At 37.5% G+C, this 13,503-nt stretch overlaps 2 protein-coding genes across 5 annotated transcripts in view; one reads left to right on the forward strand and one right to left on the reverse strand.

Annotated features, from left to right (window-relative positions):
- The window catches only part of kmt2bb (lysine (K)-specific methyltransferase 2Bb), a 386,582-nt gene extending 377,215 nt beyond the window's left edge, over positions 1-9,367 (reverse strand). For both annotated transcript variants that reach the window (XM_088014062.1, XM_015004673.2), the window contains exons 1-2: positions 8,816-9,367; positions 79-157 (exon numbers count right to left, since the gene is read on the reverse strand). In XM_088014062.1, coding sequence (XP_087870188.1) covers positions 79-157; positions 8,816-9,124 — 388 coding nt within the window. In that variant the 5' untranslated portion in view covers positions 9,125-9,367. The remainder of the gene's footprint in view (positions 1-78; positions 158-8,815) is intronic.
- A 982-nt stretch (positions 9,368-10,349) lies between these two features.
- Positions 10,350-12,402, forward strand: psenen (presenilin enhancer, gamma-secretase subunit). 3 transcript variants are annotated; one of them, XM_015004680.2, is made up of 4 exons: positions 10,350-10,471; positions 10,811-10,892; positions 11,094-11,198; positions 11,923-12,402. In XM_015004680.2, exons 2-4 carry the CDS (start codon positions 10,832-10,834, stop codon positions 12,060-12,062), a joined length of 306 nt encoding a protein of 101 aa, XP_014860166.1. In that variant the 5' UTR covers positions 10,350-10,471; positions 10,811-10,831; the 3' UTR covers positions 12,063-12,402. The 3 variants fall into 3 exon arrangements, with proteins under 3 accessions (XP_014860166.1, XP_014860168.1, XP_014860167.1); XM_015004682.2 differs by having other exon boundaries at positions 10,362-10,471; positions 10,814-10,892; XM_015004681.2 differs by having other exon boundaries at positions 10,372-10,467.
- The last annotated feature ends 1,101 nt before the right edge of the window (positions 12,403-13,503 follow it).

Below are 13,503 nucleotides of genomic sequence, written 5' to 3' on the forward strand. Positions count from 1 at the left end.
ATATTTCTTGTAGAAAAACAATTCATCTAACATCTACTTAATTTCTTCTGTACAGTTTTAAATTTCAAAACGGTTCACCTTTGGAAGAATTTTTTTGCGACGTCACAGATTCTGCAGCATTTCTTTTGTCAGCTTCAAATCCTTTGAAGTCATCACCCTTTATAAAAATAAAATAAAAAATGATTAATTGCACATATATACTTAACAATGAGGAACGGGCAACAATTAAACAAACACCAAATTGTTTTAAACTACAATTATAATCATTAAAACCAACATTTTCAGTACCACTGGTGTTATTTTCCTTAAGGAATGCTCACATTTTGTCTGCGCATTCACACAAAGGGAGGGCAGATTAATGTGAAATATAATGTAGATTTAATCAATACACCAAACCAGTTTCAGCTTTTTATCTGCTTTTTTCTGGGGCTCCTTTGTGGATGGGAAACTTAGTGTGTCAGTTCTAGGTCAAACTAAGACAATCAAAAATGGAGGTAAAAAAAAAAGTGCAAGTAATCCCCAAAACTGTCCAGATTCAAATACTGAAACATTTTTTATGTTTACATTTTGATTACATTTCGTTTTCTTTGCAGCTAAACTACAAATTCACTCAATTTTAAATTTATTGGTGCCCTTAATAAACTCACTTGATATATACCTTTAGCAGGTCAGATGCTAAAACTCATAGAAAGCAACGTGGATATTTTCAGTGGTTAAAAACGTAAAGATTACATATTTTTCTGATATTACGCAGTCCTAGTATCCACAAGAAAAATAAGCACAAAATTGTTCAGGTCAAGTAGTCTGAGTAGTGTCTCCTTGATAAACCCATTATAACAGATTCTGAGGGAGTCAAACCTCTCAGTGCAGTCAGTTAGACTAAAATATTTTTGATGTTTAGCACCCGCAGAACTATGTTCTCGCATGTGTGGCAGACAGCGTTGTTAGTATTGTAAACAGTACACGCAGATGTAATCTACGAAACATGCGATGCAAGGGAGAAGAAAGGTGATAAAAAAAAAGATTTCGATTCAGCACAGCTGCGCACATTTATGTCCATAACTGTTACAGTTACAGAAGTAGGATCTGTTTCTCTGTGAATGCAGCAGCATAACTACTGTAAGGTTATTACAGTTAAATATTTATTTTATTTCAAGGCAATAAGGTTGGTATTACATACTTATTAATGTGTTTTAAGAAAAATACAGAACTATGATTGAGAAAAAATAACCTTTAGGACAGGGGTGCCCAAAGTCGGTCCTCGGCATCCTGCATGTTTTAGTTCTCTCCCTGATTTAACGCACCTGCATCAAATGATGGCTCCTTAGCAGGCCTAAGAGGAACATTGACAAGCTGAAAAGGTTGATACTACCACCAGAGAGAGAACTAAAACGTGCAGGATGCCGGCCCTCGAGGACCGACTTTGGACACCCCTGCTTTAGGAGTTTGAATGGTGAAACATAAGCATGGCAGACAGTCAGGCTGGAACAGTGCTTTATTGTATGCAGCTGTGATTTTCTATCACTGGATAATCTTTTCTTTGCACTAAGTAAAGATACATGTACATTAAAAAAATTACTTTAAAAAGCAGTTCGTACCATGAATAATACCACATAATCAGTGACCACCAGGGAAATAATTCAAATTAATGTAATAGTCAAGGTCTACATCGTTTTTACAATCCAATGCAACCTCAGAACTCTGCGTTAAGTAAAACCCATGCTTTAGTTAATGATGGTCACGCCTTCACTGAACCGCGGTAAAGCTAGCCGGCTCTGACTCCAGCCGGCCCAGCACACAATATACAAGTGCGCGGTCGCTCAAGACATTATGGTTCACCCATTTACGGGCTGCTTTCACAATAAAAGCGCACATCCGGTCCATGTTTGAGCCACTCAAATCCAGCCGCATCATTTGCAAACACAAAATAATATATGCTGAGAAACTAATACAAAACTAATACTATATATATATATATATATATATATATATATATATATATATATATATATATATATATATATATATATATATATATAGATATATATATATATATATATATATATATATATATAGATATATATATATATAGATATAGATAGATAGAGAGAGAGAGAGAGAGTCATCTTTTCCCCCTAAGTTGCCATGCCCATTGCTGAGAAACTCTCTGTTTCCAAAGACTGCTACCACTTCTGGATGACAGAGGGACAACTCTAGAACAGAACCAGAAAGTGGCAACCAGATCTGATGTGTAATTTCAAACTAAAAGCACTTCAAAATAGTCATTTTTTATCTTTTTCCCCTAAGTTGCCGTGCCCATTGCTGAGAAACTCTCTGTTTCCAAAGACTGCTACCACTTCTGGATGACAGAGGGACAACTCTAGAACAGAACCAGAAAGTGGCAACCAGATCTGATGTGTAATTTCAAACTAAAAGCACTTCAAAATAGTCATTTTTTATCTTTTCCCCCTAAGTTGCCGTGCACATTGCTGAGAAACTCTCTGTTTCCAAAGACTCATACCACTTCTGGATGACAGAGGGACACCTCTAGAACAGAACCAGAGAGTTGCAACCAGATCTGATGCGTAATTTCAAAATAAAAGCCTATCAAAAAAGTCATGTTTTATCTTTTACACCTAAGTTGCCGTGCACATTGCTGAGAAACTCTCTGTTTCCAAAGACTCATACCACTTCTGGATGACAGAGGGACACCTCTAGAACAGAACCAGAGAGTTGCAACCAGATCTGATGCGTAATTTCAAAATAAAAGCCTATCAAAAAAGTCATGTTTTATCTTTTACACCTAAGTTGCCGTGCACATTGCTGAGAAACTCTCTGTTTCCAAAGACTGCTACCACTTCTGGATGACAGAGGGACACCTCTAGAACAGAACCAGAAAGTTGCAACTAGATCTGATGTGTAATTTCAAAGTAAAAGCCTATCAAAAAAGTCATTTCTATCTTTTTCCCCTAAGTTGCCGTGCCCATTGCTGAGAAACTCTCTGTTTCCAAAGACTGCTACCACTTCTGGATGACAGAGGGACAACTCTAGAACAGAACCAGAAAGTGGCAACCAGATCTGATGTGTAATTTCAAACTAAAAGCACTTCAAAATAGTCATTTTTTATCTTTTCCCCCTAAGTTGCCGTGCACATTGCTGAGAAACTCTCTGTTTCCAAAGACTGCTACCACTTCTGGATGACAGAGGGACACCTCTAGAACAGAACCAGAGAGTTGCAACCAGATCTGATGCGTAATTTCAAAATAAAAGCCTATCAAAAAAGTCATGTTTTATCTTTTACACCTAAGTTGCCGTGCACATTGCTGAGAAACTCTCTGTTTCCAAAGACTGCTACCACTTCTGGATGACAGAGGGACACCTCTAGAACAGAACCAGAAAGTGGCAACCAGATCTGATGTGTAATTTCAAAGTAAAAGCCTATCAAAAAAGTCATTTCTATCTTTTCCCCCTAAGTGGCCGTGCACATTGCTGAGAAACTCTCTGTTTCCAAAGACTCATACCACTTCTGGATGACAGAGGGACACCTCTAGAACAGAACCAGAAAGTGGCAACCAGATCTGATGTGTAATTTCAAACTAAAAGCACTTCAAAATAGTCATTTTTTATCTTTTCCCCCTAAGTTGCCGTGCACATTGCTGAGAAACTCTCTGTTTCCAAAGACTGCTACCACTTCTGGATGACAGAGGGACACCTCTAGAACAGAACCAGAAAGTGGCAACCAGATCTGATGTGTAATTTCAAAATAAAAGCACTTCAAAAAAGTCATTTTTTATCTTTTACACCTAAGTTGCCGTGCACATTGCTGAGAAACTCTCTGTTTCCAAAGACTGCTACCACTTCTGGATGACAGAGGGACACCTCTAGAACAGAACTAGAAAGTGGCAACTAGATCTGATGTGTCATTTCAAAATAAAAGCATTTCAAAATAGTCATTTGTTATGTTTTTCCCACTAATTTGCCGTGCTCATTGCTGAAAAACTTTGTTTCCAGTGACTTCTCTCACTTCTGGGTGACAGATGGACACCTCTACAAGACAACCAGAAAATATCAAACATATATGATCTATAATTTCAAAATTAAATCCCTTTAAAATAACACATTTTTATTTTTATATACACAAATAAGTAGAAAATGTAAAGAGCTGCTTCACTCAATCATCTTATTTATATACAGATTTTTCTATAATCTCCTATACATGTACTACTTATATACAAACCAGATTTCAAAACAGGTGTGACACTAAACAATTTGTGAATAAAAACTGAATGCAATGATGTGGAGGTGGCAACATATAATATTTTATTCGTAATAGAACATAGATGGCAGATCAAAAGTTTAATCTAAGTAAATGTAACATTTTACAGGAGATATATGTTGAGTCAAAATTTCATAATGTCTATAAATCCCAAAAAAGTTGGAACACGGCCATTTTTAACACTCTGTGGCATCTCCCCTTCTTCTTAAAACACTCAGACGTCTGGGGACAGAGGAGACGTCACTACACCTCAAACAGGAATGCCAGTGTCATGGAAACAACAGTATGGGCTCTGGGATTACTTCCAGAAAGTATCACCAGTGAATACAATCCACCGTGCCATCCGCCGCTGCCAGCTGAAACTCTACAGTGCAAAGAGGAAGCCATTTCTAAGCTCCACAAGCTCAGCCGTTTGCACTGGGCCAGGACTCATTTAAAATGAAATGAAGCAAAATGGACGACTGTTCTGTGGTCAGATGAGACACGATTTGAAGTTCTTTATGGAACACTGGGACGCCATGTCATCCGGACCAGAGAGGACAAGGATAACCCAAGTTGTTATCAACGCTCCGTTCAGAAGCTGCATCACTGATGGTCTGGGGTTGGAGGAGAGCTGGTGGCCTGGGCAGCTTGCATGTCTGGAAAGGCACCGTTAATGCAGAGAACTATGTTCAGGTTCTAGAACAACATATGCTACCATCTAGACTTCATCTCCTTCAGGGAAGACCCTGCATTTTTCAACAACATAATGCCAGACCACATTCTGCAGCAATCACAACATCATGGCTACGTAGGAGAAGGATCCAGTTACTGAAATGTCCAGCCTGCAGTCCAGATCTGTCACCTATAGAGAACATTTGTTGCATCGTAAAGAGGAAGATGCAACAAAGAGGCCCAAGACGAATGAACAGTTAGAGGCCTGTATTAGACATGAATGGAGAGCATTCCTATTTCTAAACTTGAGAAACTGGTGTCCTCTGTCCCCAGACGTCTGAGTGTTTTAAGAAGAAGGGGAGATGCCACAGAGTGGTAAAAATGGCCGTGTTCCAACTTTTTTGAGATTTATAGACATTATGAAATTTTGACTCAACATATATCTCCTGTAAAATGTTACATTTACTTAGATTAAACTTTTGATCTGCCATCTATGTTCTATTACGAATAAAATATTATATGTTGCCACCTCCACATCATTGCATTCAGTTTTTATTCACAAATTGTTTAGTGTCACACCTGTTTTGAAATCTGGTTTGTATATAAGTAGTACATGTATAGGAGATTATAGAAAAATCTGTATATAAATAAGATGATTGAGTGAAGCAGCTCTTTACATTTTCTACTTATTTGTGTATATAAAAATAAAAATGTGTTATTTTAAAGGGATTTAATTTTGAAATTATAGATCATATATGTTTGATATTTTCTGGTTGTCTTGTAGAGGTGTCCATCTGTCACCCAGAAGTGAGAGAAGTCACTGGAAACAAAGTTTTTCAGCAATGAGCACGGCAAATTAGTGGGAAAAACATAACAAATGACTATTTTGAAATGCTTTTATTTTGAAATGACACATCAGATCTAGTTGCCACTTTCTAGTTCTGTTCTAGAGGTGTCCCTCTGTCATCCAGAAGTGGTAGCAGTCTTTGGAAACAGAGAGTTTCTCAGCAATGTGCACGGCAACTTAGGTGTAAAAGATAAAAAATGACTTTTTTGAAGTGCTTTTATTTTGAAATTACACATCAGATCTGGTTGCCACTTTCTGGTTCTGTTCTAGAGGTGTCCCTCTGTCATCCAGAAGTGGTAGCAGTCTTTGGAAACAGAGAGTTTCTCAGCAATGTGCACGGCAACTTAGGGGGAAAAGATAAAAAATGACTATTTTGAAGTGCTTTTAGTTTGAAATTACACATCAGATCTGGTTGCCACTTTCTGGTTCTGTTCTAGAGGTGTCCCTCTGTCATCCAGAAGTGGTATGAGTCTTTGGAAACAGAGAGTTTCTCAGCAATGTGCACGGCCACTTAGGGGGAAAAGATAGAAATGACTTTTTTGATAGGCTTTTACTTTGAAATTACACATCAGATCTGGTTGCCACTTTCTGGTTCTGTTCTAGAGGTGTCCCTCTGTCATCCAGAAGTGGTAGCAGTCTTTGGAAACAGAGAGTTTCTCAGCAATGTGCACGGCAACTTAGGTGTAAAAGATAAAACATGACTTTTTTGATAGGCTTTTATTTTGAAATTACGCATCAGATCTGGTTGCAACTCTCTGGTTCTGTTCTAGAGGTGTCCCTCTGTCATCCAGAAGTGGTAGCAGTCTTTAGAAACAGAGAGTTTCTCAGCAATGTGCACGGCAACTTAGGGGGAAAAGATAAAAAATGACTATTTTGAAGTGCTTTTAGTTTGAAATTACACATCAGATCTGGTTGCCACTTTCTGGTTCTGTTCTAGAGTTGTCCCTCTGTCATCCAGAAGTGGTAGCAGTCTTTGGAAACAGAGAGTTTCTCAGCAATGGGCACGGCAACTTAGGGGAAAAAGATAGAAATGACTTTTTTGATAGGCTTTTACTTTGAAATTACACATCAGATCTAGTTGCAACTTTCTGGTTCTGTTCTAGAGGTGTCCCTCTGTCATCCAGAAGTGGTAGCAGTCTTTGGAAACAGAGAGTTTCTCAGCAATGTGCACGGCAACTTAGGTGTAAAAGATAAAACATGACTTTTTTGATAGGCTTTTATTTTGAAATTACGCATCAGATCTGGTTGCAACTCTCTGGTTCTGTTCTAGAGGTGTCCCTCTGTCATCCAGAAGTGGTATGAGTCTTTGGAAACAGAGAGTTTCTCAGCAATGTGCACGGCAACTTAGGTGTAAAAGATAAAACATGACTTTTTTGATAGGCTTTTATTTTGAAATTACGCATCAGATCTGGTTGCAACTCTCTGGTTCTGTTCTAGAGGTGTCCCTCTGTCATCCAGAAGTGGTATGAGTCTTTGGAAACAGAGAGTTTCTCAGCAATGTGCACGGCAACTTAGGGGGAAAAGATAAAAAATGACTATTTTGAAGTGCTTTTAGTTTGAAATTACACATCAGATCTGGTTGCCACTTTCTGGTTCTGTTCTAGAGTTGTCCCTCTGTCATCCAGAAGTGGTAGCAGTCTTTGGAAACAGAGAGTTTCTCAGCAATGGGTACGGCAACTTAGGGGAAAAAGATAAAAAATGACTATTTTGAAGTGCTTTTAGTTTGAAATTACACATCAGATCTGGTTGCCACTTTCTGGTTCTGTTCTAGAGTTGTCCCTCTGTCATCCAGAAGTGGTAGCAGTCTTTGGAAACAGAGAGTTTCTCAGCAATGGGCATGGCAACTTAGGGGGAAAAGATGACTCTCTCTCTCTCTATCTATCTATCTATATATATATATATATATATATATATATATATATATATATATATAGTATTAGTTTTGTATTAGTTTCTCAGCATATATTATTTTGTGTTTGCAAATGATGCGGCTGGATTTGAGTGGCTCAAACATGGACCGGATGTGCGCTTTTATTGTGAAAGCAGCCCGTAAATGGGTGTACCATAATGTCTTGAGCGACCGCGCACTTGTATATTGTGTGCTGGGCCGGCTGGAGTCAGAGCCGGCTAGCTTTACCGCGGTTTCACTGATGCTATAAAATCTACAACGAAACGTTAGTCTGTAATCAACAACTCCCTCCAAACACTTGCAATGATCTTTATACCTGCAGTTAGGTCTTGAATAAGATCTAATAAATAAGGATCACTCACTATTAGTTGCGTTTCAGCCCTTAAATGTGTGTGACCAACATGTGTGGCAGTGACTTTGGCACACTTCTGTAGATTCATTTAAACATGCCCTGTTTGCTAACCTTGGCTAACAGCTAGCTAACCCAAAACGATTTACTCCCTTGTGACAGTTAAGGAGCTTTATAGCCACAATATAAAATGTTATGTAACTGTTTATATGCACTTTATACCTTGCCAAACACAAGACGTATCTTATTTAAGCAGACTTTAGAAAAGCATATAGCAAACATAGTTAGCGGCTACTCTCTGCAGAGTACGAAGGCGCTAGCCTTCCTGCTCTTTGTGTTGGCTATTAGCAGGCTAGCAGATATTATGGCCCTGTAACGAAAGGGCCATACGTAGAATAACTGCAGCGCATGTTTACAAGTGCCCACTCTGCATTTAAAAAAATATTAAGGTTATCAATCTTTTACCTTTATTTTTTATTCTTGGGGATCAACTCAGAGCCCCATGCTAATGTGACTTTAAAAAGATCTGCTATCAGAGTTAAAGTGACATTTTATGTTTGGAGTGTTCAAATGGAAAGCTCAACTAGGCTAACACTGGTGATACCGTTTAGCTTGAAGCTAAAGTTAACGCTAGCCTGCCAATGGGATGTTGACATTTCTCCATGGCACTAACCAGTCATACAGCGGTGGAAAGCACTCATTCTTGCGCATAGACCGATCACACTAAATGCGTCAATTTTGAATATATAACCCACTTCCTTAATGAGTACGGCACCTTACCTCTTCACTTCCACTAGAGCTATATCCAGCCTGGCCGAGGATCTTGTGGCTTGCCTCTATCCCGAGTAGACGCAAGTGCGACTGGTCTTCGTTTAACGAAAGAGCCAGGTTTGCGGGCCTTGGCCCTCCGTTAGTCACATCATCAGCTTCTGAGCTTGATCGCCCGAGTTGCCATCGCTTCTCAGAGCGCAAACGACTGCGCGAAGACCAAGGCCGACCGGGGAAACGACCTCTGGCCGTAGCAGTTCCACCTTGGCCTCCTACGGCAGCCGCGGTTGCTGATCCGCATCCCGCTGCCGCCGCCATCATTGCTTCAACAACAACACACACCGACGGCTAGCAGTTCGAGGGGGAGACAAGAGGGAAGGCGCGAGATGGGAGGGGGGAGCCGCAATGGTACAAGGGAAACTGAGTTTTTCTTTTTTTTTTTTTCACTTAGAGCATCGATGGCATTTACAATATCCATCTAAATTGAACAACTTTGTTAGCTCCAATGGAAATTAAAAATACCGATACATTAAAATCAAATACTGAAGCATTAAACATTTAATTTTTTTATGGTTCAGATGTAACCTACTTTTTCAGTGGTGATAAACGATTTTAAAAGCTTGCGAAATTAATAAAATAAAACTAAAATGATGAAATAATGATACAGTAATGAGAAAATACCCAATAAAGCTGTTTTTAACACAAAGTGTGTTCTGTAAGATTAAAACATAACAACATAACTTAATTGTTGTCCTACCATCGCAGTACAGTAGATGGCCGTATACTGCATGTTTCATACCACAAAAATAGAGGAATATTGAAGAGGTGCATTTCTGTAAATTAGGATACCATAAAAAGTACATTTATTTATTTTATTACATTTATAATGCAAAACTAGTATGGATTTTCTATACACAGAGTGATACTCTTTTAGCCTCATAAATACTTATGGAAAAACCTGAACCGACAGTTGTCACAAAAAATATTGACATTTTCCTCAGTTTACTTTTTATGTTTGATTTACTTCACTTTTTGATTACTATCACAAAAGTTAAGCTCTTGTATTGTTCAATGAAAAAACTGCATTTGATTCTAAGACAAGAAATTGTTAAATTGTGTGTAAGCTATATAAAAGGAAGACATTATGTAAGTTAAATGAAAAAGTAATTCATAAATGAAATGTCTGGTAAATGCCATCTTTTATTGGTGTAAACTTTTGTCCCCCTTCCAAGAATACTCATGAGTCTCAGACCCTCAGTATCTAGTATTCGGGGGAAATATGTGACATTCCAGGTTGGAAAATAAATGCCACAAAATGAAAATTATGTGGAGATTGTATGAAATGGTATATTCAATGTAAAGCATTTTTGAAAGATAAAATATGTTTTTTCTTAACATTTAATTTAAAAAACCTAGTCTACAAAAGTTTATGTTTTTCTCCCCTCAGGGGTATTTGACATTTTCTCATTATATTTATAAATTTGGGAACAAACCATTGTATATGTGGCTCCTTCGTCTGTACACTAGGTGGTAGTATTAATTCTAATACTGACTTGTGACCACTCGAAACAGAAGAAAGGTGATAAGGAAAACGACGAAGAAGAGGGGGTTAAGGAAGTGTTTATTTACTCGGTTCTCATTTTCAAGAGTTATCCTTGAAGACTGTAGGTATGTCATGACGTTATTGTGAAAATATTGTTAATGTATGTCTAACATGATTTAAAAGACGTTGCCAAAACCGGATTACGGCCATTTTTTCGAGGGTGGCGTAACTGTTAGCAAAATGCTAACGTTGCCTGAGGCTATTTCAAGTCACCTGACAGTGGTTTGGTACATTTTTAAACAAGGTCTTTGATAAAGCTGGTTTGTTTGCTAATTCAGTGGTTAGTCATCTTTTAAACGTACCTAATATCGCCATGTTCCGTTTTCTCACGTTTTATTTCTGTTAGATATACCAAAGTGGAGCTAACTCTAAACATTTCCCTGGAACTTTGTTTCTTCCTTCAGCAGGGCAACTGTGCGTTTACCATGAACCTGGAACGACTTCCCAACGAAGAGAAACTCACCCTTTGTAGAAAATATTACTTGGGTAAGAAATATTTGAAAGACATCCAAGCAGCTTTACTTGTCAATATATAGCAGCTGTAACTGCTATAATCTCCGTTATGGAGCCCAAACATGGAAACGGGAAGGGTGGATTACATATTAAGTCCATGAGTAATGTATTGGTGTCATAGCATGATTTGGTTTTCTACACCTTTAAATACTTGTGTTTTCTTTGTGTTTTCAGGTGGTTTTGCTCTTCTTCCTTTCCTGTGGCTTGTAAACGTTGTCTGGTTTTTTAAGGAAGCCTTTATGAAGCCGCCCTTCACTGAACAGACCCAAATTAAAACATGTAAGTTTCATGTACATTTTGGTGCGGAGTAATTAAAATGAACTAGAATTTAGTTAGATGCGTAAAAGCATATTGGTAGGTATTTTAGCACAATTTTACAATGGGTTATTTCTCAAAACCAAAAACTAACCTAAAAGAATATTGAAACAACTTTTGAGCTTAATAAAAAATGTTCAACACTCAACATTTGATGCCAGATCTATACCTCTAAGCAGTGCAAACAGCCTCAGTGTTCTGTTAGTTACAGTAAATCATAATATCACCATTAAAAGCAGTAACGCAATATTCTATGGAACAAAAATATGTTCAGTATTTTTTTCTTTCAAATAAACATTACTTTTGGTCCGAATATCAGGATAAATGTTATTTTTTTCAACTTGTGACTTTGCATAGACTAATAACGTGTGAGCGTACAAAGAAAATCATTAGATTTTTATTTCGTAAGTAATAACCCTAAATAATTGTAAGGCTTGGTTTATTTAAATGAATTACTACCAGACTCACTGGTAACATGCATACTTTTTACTGATGATAGTCCACTGATGATAGCTTCTTGACTTTTTTGTTGTTGTTGTTTTTTTAATCATGCATGGACTTGGTGGTCAGAGTAATCGATCTGAAAAGCTCTCTTTCCGTTTTTCTGTCTCAATGTTAAAAAGTGCCCTGTGTAAATAATATATAATACAAGTTTTAAGTTAAAATACTTTCTCATTTTCTTCTCCAGATGTGAAGCGATCAGCACTGGGTTTGTTGTTTTGGGTCACAGTACTGACGACATGGATCACAATATACCAACACTTCAGAGCACAGTGGGGGGAAGTGGGAGATTACCTTTCGTTCACAATTCCACTGGGCACGCCTTGAGACGTCTGACCCCCGACCATCCTGGACCAAAGAGTTTTCTCTTTAATAAAGCAAAAACAATTCAGTCTTTGTGACATTTATTACCTATAAAATGTTGCTACTGTAGAACTCATAAATTTCTGTATGTTTTTAGTTTAGAGCCTTTTGTTTTCTTTTTAGTACAAGCTAACAATGTGTTGTCAGTGGACGTGCATTAAGATTTGTTTAGGTGAGACAAATAATTTGATTCCGCTGCTTTGTTTTTTTTTTTTTTTTTTTTTTTTCTAAAATATTGCTAAAATGACCTTGTGCACTCAAGGTGATTTTTACTTTCTGACCAATAAATACCCTTAATCTATAATGTCTTTTAAATTGTGTGTAAATTTTAAGGTGAGTTTGTCACTCTCTTCTACAAAAGCCACAACTTTACATCAATAAAAAAGGGATTGTGGGACGTAGTTACTCCAAAGTCATAACTATGAGGGGAAAAAAATAGTAAATTTGACTTTGAGAATGAGTTTCAATGTCATTTTGATTTTTACTGTCAGTCATTCGTGAGATGCAGTGTCAAAATGTCAACTTTGAATCATAATTGACATAATAAAATGTATCAATGATTTTCAGTTATTAGATATAAAGTCATCAATTCAAGTTTTAATGCTGCAAGAGATACAAAGTTGCATCATACCTGTGACTTTGAAAATTAAACTAAGGTATATCTCTAAAACGGCCTTTTTAGAGAAGGTAGCCATCTTACCTACCTTTATGATACAATTCTTTCTGCATCTATGAGCCTATGTTTTATTATTTTCCTTATTGCTACATGCCTCTCAGAGTCCAGACAACCAGTGGCGCCTGTTATGAAACTCAATAACTTAATCCCTCCAAATGTCCCCTCTTGGCCATCATCCTGTATGAGTCATAGCATAATCAGGGCCACTTTTAGTCACAGTCAAAGCTTAGGTGCCAGGTTTAGCATGGCTAACAGGGAGAACATGTGCACATAACTGCTACATGTGTGAAGAACAGTGAGGATCAACATATGATGTGCCACCAAATGAAACCGGCTTGTGGAAGCATTTTATTTTACTTATTTATCTAAGACATTTAAATGACCATACATCTTCACTATACACACTTAGCAGCTTTTAGGATGTTCCTGGAGATGCATTTTGTTTAGTAATTCTAAAGAAAATACAACTTTTAGGATGTTCCTTGAGATGTGTTTTATTTAGTATTTTTAAAGACCCTTGATCAACTTAATACTGCCCATCCTCTTATATAACAGGTGATTGATGATGTGTCAGGTACACAACGCGTGCTTCTACATGTGTCTAGGACCCACTCATCTTTTGAACTTATTTTTAGAAGGATCCTACCCAACAACCAACTTATCCCACAGTTGTTCTGATGTCTACACACTGGTGGTAACAAGTTGATGTTCATGTCATCGACCCAATAA

Source organism: Poecilia mexicana, unplaced genomic scaffold (assembly GCF_051168715.1).
Source record: "Poecilia mexicana isolate PSO_F unplaced genomic scaffold, ASM5116871v1 scaffold_16, whole genome shotgun sequence".
NCBI classification, from domain to species: Eukaryota; Metazoa; Chordata; class Actinopteri; order Cyprinodontiformes; family Poeciliidae; genus Poecilia; species Poecilia mexicana.